This window comes from Syngnathus typhle, linkage group LG7 (genome assembly GCF_033458585.1).
Source record: "Syngnathus typhle isolate RoL2023-S1 ecotype Sweden linkage group LG7, RoL_Styp_1.0, whole genome shotgun sequence".
NCBI lineage: Eukaryota > Metazoa > Chordata > Actinopteri > Syngnathiformes > Syngnathidae > Syngnathus > Syngnathus typhle.
In genome coordinates this window covers 6,253,720-6,260,154 of record NC_083744.1, presented here as the reverse complement: position 1 = coordinate 6,260,154, position 6,435 = coordinate 6,253,720, and the positions used below count along the sequence as shown (strand labels likewise).

Genomic DNA, 6,435 nt, shown 5'->3' with positions numbered 1-6,435 from the left:
AGGCCCCACAGCGCCACCTTGGACTGGAGGACCTTTGGGACTGTACTGCAATTGCAATTTTGTATTCAAAAGTTGTCGGTCTGTTAAGAATATATTCTAGAATCTAGAATTCTAGGGGTGTCAAACTCGTTTTTTCCGCGCGCCGCATTGTAGTCATAGCTTCTTTCGGAGGGCCATTATGACTGTCACCCAAAATAAATGTATGAGCACCTCCTCATATTATATACAGTAAAAACTACAAAACAAACTAACAACTCATTTTCAAATCAGCAACTAAAAACTGGTCAAATATTTTAAAATAAAAGTGAAGACAATTTGCTATTCGAGTAATGACACATCAATTTGATGCACAATTTGTCTTTGCGGGCCACATAAAATGATGTGGCCGGCCGCATCTGGCCCCGGGGGGCTAATAGGACGTCAAACGCTGCGTGTTCGCTTCTCTTCCGGGGAGGGGGGAGCTCAAGCTTCTTGGTTGGCCCGCGGGCCGTAGTTTGGACACCCCTGCTTCAAACTCTCTGCGTATTAGTCTTTTATGTTTATACAATTTTTTTTTCATGACTTCTCCTATTGGGAAACAGTCTCATGTGCGGCAAAAATAAAACACGGCCGTGCTTTCAACTGAATTATATTGCAACACCTTTATGATGGAAATATCATTTACCAAATAAAACACGTCCACTTGGCATAATGCGTGACTATACAGTACAATGCAAGAGTATACAGTATGTGCAAACTAAAAGGCTGTTTTACTCACTGGAAAGCCTGAGTCAGCAAATGAGTTACATTCTCTTTCCGTAAAATAATAATAATGTACAGGTAAATCATCTCTTGATATCAATAAATACATAAATAAATCACAACCAAAATATCCATCATAACTTTCAGTTACAAGGGTTAGAAATGTCCTTTACACATTTTGCAGACTCTTGTGTAGAAAAAAATAAAATAAAAGAAGAGGAGGCTTGTCACAGTGGTCCCAGTTGTCGTCGATCTGATTCGTCATCGCTTCACACTTTATACTTCTCCTTGGCTTTGTCGTTCAGTGTGCAGATATGCTGCGAAGGAGCAGAGAAATAAGAGAAACACTGGCTGTGCCAAAGGGGCCATCTTTGCAAGCCTGACAAAGGCCTGAAGAAATTTGCCAGATCACAAAGTCCCTGCTGTGTCTGTGAAAGAGACTTGTGATTTTGTAGCTACTCTGTGTGAAATCTTTTTAGGATAACTGTGTAAAATGTGTGTTGAAGTTCTTGCTGAGCAGGACCTTTGTTTGAACGTGGCTGTAATTTCATCAGCATACAGACTAAAGAATGTAATGCAAACCATATTGTCAAGTGTGTTTTGTGAAAGATTCACCTCCCAGGCACATAAGTTCATATATGTCATACAAGTGCTTACTTACACTGAGATCTCGGAAGTATTCGTTGTAGTCCAAAGCATAGCCCACCAGGAAGGCATCGGGCACTTCAAATCCAATGTCTGCAAACAAAGTAACGTTGTCACGTTAGTATTGTTTGCCTGTGCTAATAAAAGCCATCCAAATGGTCAATGGAGATGCAGGAAAGAAAAGCTAGCAGTATAGTGAAGCCTCGTTCGTTGTATCAAGATTTGCGATTCAGATCAAATCGACATTAATGAGGCATCCTTAGCACCGCTTAACAAGTGTCCTTAAAGGACAGATTATCAACACTAAAAACATTACGTAACATGTGGCAATCAAGTGTAAGCATTTTTTCCTGAAATGAATGTTAATCCTGATCAGAGATTTATTATATAATGCTAAAAGACCGTGATGTGAATAGACCTCGTACTGTACTTACAATCTGGTCTATACCCTGAACTCCTGGGAGTCCTCTTCACCAACAGGCTGCAAACAGGAAGCAGATGTATGTTCATGAAAATTGACATTGAACAAAAAATATCAGAAATAATATCTGAGAACATATGCATAGATCTAAGTTACTTGTGGGGAAAAACTAAAAATATTGACTTCTATTGTCTATTATTTGGACTCTGCAGTTTTGTGTGAAGAAGACAGTGTTTTTCAAAACGATGTTAATGCTTGTGGCCAACGACTTCAGTACAAAATCTATTTTCTACTAAAAGCACTTGAAGGAGTTCATTGGCTAAAATTAGCTCGCACACCGCAGCTCCCTTGTGTTTGGGAGTCAAAGTTTATCGCGCTAACCAGCCTGAGGGATTTTAAGTAATTATTGTCGCATTTAAAAGGTGAGATATTATGGAAAAGTTTACTTTTTAATTATTGTTGTACAAAAGGTTGGGTCCCTGGAGATGAGATTGACATCAGAATGTATGCCTAAGCGTATTGTTGGATGCTGTGTCTGTATGTGTTGCTGTTCCCAGTGTTATCTTTTGAAGGTTTGCAACTACGTATGCAATTTCCGTTAGCTCGTCAATGATGTTTTGCATGGCGTTAGTATTAAACTAATAGATTTTCAGTATTATATTGTTTGGGTGAATATATTGGTATTTAATTGTACAATGTTTTGTGTCAGTTTTACAGTCAATTTCAGCTGAGAGTGACAAACAGCTTGAAGCAAGCACACTTGCCTTTTATTTACAGAACCATGCGTGCAAAAGTGAAAACAGGCCTTAATTGTTTAAGCGTTTCTGAATAGGTGATCACAAAATAATTGTGATAATAATCACTTGGTCGGTCTCCTTATACTTTCTTAAATACCTTGATGTATGAGTGACAAAGCTATGCGATAAGAGCTGCAGCTTATCAGTTTTGTTTTTTTATTACCTTTATATGTCTAGTAGCTTAACTCGAACATAAAATGTGGATTAGCATCTGTTTTGTGGTATAGCCCTTCAAGCAACAGATATTTGAAAACAGACAAATATTCTTCTCTGTGTCAGCAATTATTACTGCAATTTACTGAGCAATTGAGACTGGCTTGTCATTTTGGTTGCCTGTATTATACTGACCACTGGTGGCCAAGGCATGTATACCTGAAGAAGCCTCACATTGATCGACATAATGCTGAGAATTCTTTACGTTGTATTTTTGTCTTGGATGAACTTTCCTCTTTTTAGAATAATGTAGAGTGCTCATTTCCTACTGAAAAACGTTAGAAAATGTCGAGTTTTTGGAGGGAGTCTAGAATCAATTAATGGCATTTGCATTCATTTCAATAGGGAATCAAGTGTTTTGAGTTACAAATGTGGTTGTGGAACGATTAAAAACTTGTCAGTCAGGATGCCACTGTATTGCAAACTTTCACCTCTTGGGTTTGGAATTTATAGCCCACAATAAACCAGGGTTCACTTTAAAGTCATGTTCTTCATCCACTTTTTTTCTTCACTTAAAAACATGATTTCCCTCACCAGTGTGTGAAAGCACAAGCTATAAATATCAAGCATGACAATGCTATTTTTACACCCGACACAGGAAACTGAAAAAGCTTCACTTAATGGCCACACGCTCTCTTTCTCTCTCTTAATGCAGATTAAGCCTTAAGCTGCTCCACACTGAAAGTAAGAGTGACCATTAGCATTTACGTGCATGCTGCCTGGAAGCACGCTTACGGGCGACTGCCCGGATGAGTGCGCATGGCCTTACCTCACCACCTTCACCATCTTGGGTCGGCTTTTACTTAGCAGGGAGAGCAGCGTCTGCATTGTCTTTCCCGTTTCCACGATGTCCTTTATTACATGGGGACGCATAGCATGACTGGTCAACATTAGGCAACGCTCAAGCATACAGCATGCGTGCAATACAGTCACAAATCTTCAGTTAACAAAACATTTAAAATCCAACCCATCCGAGAAGAGTCTCTTACCTCAACTATCAAAACATGCTGCAGGGATGACAAAAATGGGAATGAGACTTATGTACACAGATGATCCAAGACAGTGATAATGAGGAGGGGACAGACCTTTCCTGAGAGACTGGACAGATCATCGCCTCCAATAACTTTGACGTTGTTAGTAGATTTGTCATTCTAGGAGTCATACAAAAATTACATTGTGAAGAGGTCCTTAAGACCCCCTCTGTGCATTTCAATACATTTGAATAAGGTGGAAATGCATTTCAGTAGTTCATTTCCAAAAGTGAAAGTCATGATTTTTTTTATTTTTTTTTAAAGATTGTTGCTCAAAACTAATAGAAACCCTAAATTCACAAGGTCAAAAAATTGGAATATTACAGAAGAAACAATAAAAATCTTTAAAACTAGGGTCAGGGTTTCAAACTAGGGTTAGGGTTTCAAATTAGGGATAGGGTTTCAAACAAGGTTTAGGGTTTCAGGGTTAGGGATTCAAACTTGGGTTAGGGTTTTAATAAAGAAATAGGTAGCAATGTGTTTATAGAAACGAATTCTCTTGTGTTTACTCTAAAGTATAACTGAAACAAAAATAACTTTTCCACGATATTCTAATTTATTAAGATGTACTGTAAATGCTTAGCCAGTGTGTTTAGAGCATAAAGTGAAAAAACACTACCTGGTATTACTGCATTCAAGCCCTTCTAATTGTCAGTCACCAACTCAGATTTTTCCACAACAGTCTCCCAAGCAAACCAGTAATATTCATGACACTCCACTTTTAAAGTCACCTGCATAACTCTCACATCAAATACTCGAGTGACAAAAGAGAGCATGAACTTACGCAGTAACTTTTTACTCTAATGAAATCCACCGTGAGCGGGAGCGATTTATCGCTGTTCTGGTTCAGCGTTTTAATGTAGTCGAGCAGGTCTGCGAAGAATTTGAAGCCGCCCTTCAGTACACAAAGGGCGACGATATGGTGGCCCCCCATGTCCCGGACAATGTCGCGGGCCAAACGTTCCGTCCTGGAATTCAAGCAAAATATTTCACAGAGAACTACAACACAGTATGGTATAAATGTCATTTGTGTAAATTATAAAAAGCCTTTGCCCAATACAGATCTCCACACTCCCAAGTGTCTGATGTGATCTTGTGCCATTATTCAAATTCACCTCTTGCAAAAAGGACTGTAGTGATGTGAGAAGCAAATTCCCCCAGGTGTACGCTACTATCAACACTCATTGCCCCCGTCGCGTTGCTCACCTGTCCATAATGAGTCCATGAGGAATGATCACCTTGTCCAAATCCTTCTCGTAATGTCTGGGCACGCAGAAAAGGTCCAGGTTGTAGCTTTTCTCATCGTCTGCGATCTGTATGCAAAAAAAAAAGGGAGGCATTTATTAAAACTGCAGATTTCTGCCATTTTGTTGCGCGTATCATAATGCACTGACTTTGTAAGTCACACATGCGCTGCATTATTTTTCTCACTGCATTTGGTTATGTGTACAGTGGTGACTGCATTTGGAGGGATTATATTTAATACGGGGCAGTGATTCAACTGGGAAATTAATGGGTATAAATAAACCTGCTCTTGAGTCTGACACCTTGGTCCTGACATATGGAAACTTTGTGATATGGCCTTTGGTTGCAGAAGCTACAACCTTTCGAGTTGGGAGACGACAACTGACCCACCCCGCCCTAATCTATCTGATTAATTATAATTAAATGTGTGATTTTTGCGTTCTCTGAGAGACTTAAAATAAAATCAGATGGCAAGTGAGGGCCGTAATGTAGTTTTCAATGTATCCCGCAGATTCTCTCAATGCAAAGCAGAGGAGGTCTGCGTGCACGCGCCTTGACAACAGTCCATCTTCTCAACCACCTGTTTAACCTCTCGGACACGCGCGCGCACCCCCAATAATAATTAAAACACATTTAATCGCCCGATTTGCGTGTCGAGACGCGCGTGATTATCATCCCGTGTATCATAGTACCCCTCACAAGTTAATGATCACCGTCGAACTCGGGTGGGCGGCCTCACCTGAAGATACGACGCCATGTCGTTGTTGCTGGTTATTCGGTCCATTTCCCGATTCGTCTCAGAGAAGAAGCGGAGCAGTCATGCTCGATGTTCTGCGCGGACGCCTCCGCCGTTGACAGGATGAAGAAGCTCGGAATTCAGAGTGTTGCCGATGGTGCAGGATTTAAGCCTCTTACGTCAGGATCCACGTTTCCTCCCCTTACGGTAATAATCAGATTTGGACCTGGGGAGTGTTCGGAGCGAGGTGTCTGAACACTGGATGACTATCATGAGATACCGGTACCGGCGGGCGGTGCAAGGCGAAGTGCAGGAGACTGCAGGAGTGTTCTAAAAGGAGAGCGAGGGAGAGGCTGGAAATGACGCAGTTTAAAGTGCCCCGTTCGCCTTTTGGATCATCGTCATCCGTCTTTTATTATGATACTCTTCTACCAAAAATAGACACTGTTATAATGTAGCCCTGAAATTTGATGCATCGTCGGGGAGGGGTCATGTTTATCCACGTTATGTTTTATATAAATTTGGGCCGTACTAGTAAATATTTAATTGTGGATGAAGGGAAATTAGACTGATGTCAAATTGGATTTTAAAGATTTTTTTAAAATC

General features: G+C 40.4%; 1 protein-coding gene across 1 annotated transcript; it reads right to left on the bottom strand.

Moving 5' to 3' along the window:
• Positions 1–612: 612 nt before the first annotated feature.
• On the bottom strand, positions 613–6,225 carry hprt1l (hypoxanthine phosphoribosyltransferase 1, like). Its single transcript, XM_061284274.1, has 9 exons — positions 5,833–6,225; positions 5,055–5,161; positions 4,633–4,816; positions 3,903–3,968; positions 3,807–3,824; positions 3,587–3,669; positions 1,821–1,867; positions 1,403–1,479; positions 613–1,058 (listed from the first exon to the last, which is right to left on the bottom strand). The coding sequence occupies exons 1-9, from the start codon at positions 5,875–5,877 to the stop codon at positions 1,011–1,013; spliced, it is 675 nt and encodes a 224-aa protein (XP_061140258.1). The 5' UTR covers positions 5,878–6,225; the 3' UTR covers positions 613–1,010.
• Positions 6,226–6,435: the final 210 nt, after the last annotated feature.

Excerpts from the sequence above, each read along its gene's own strand:
- hprt1l (XM_061284274.1), bottom strand. The coding sequence starts at position 5,877 with ATGGACCGAATAACCAGCAACAACGACATGGCGTCGTATCTTCAG. Across the intron at positions 5,162-5,832 it reads ACATGGCGTCGTATCTTCAG|ATCGCAGACGATGAGAAAAG; the intron begins GTGAGGCCGCCC and ends TTTTGCATACAG. Across the intron at positions 3,969-4,632 it reads TTAGAGTAAAAAGTTACTGC|AATGACAAATCTACTAACAA; the intron begins GTAAGTTCATGC and ends TATGACTCCTAG.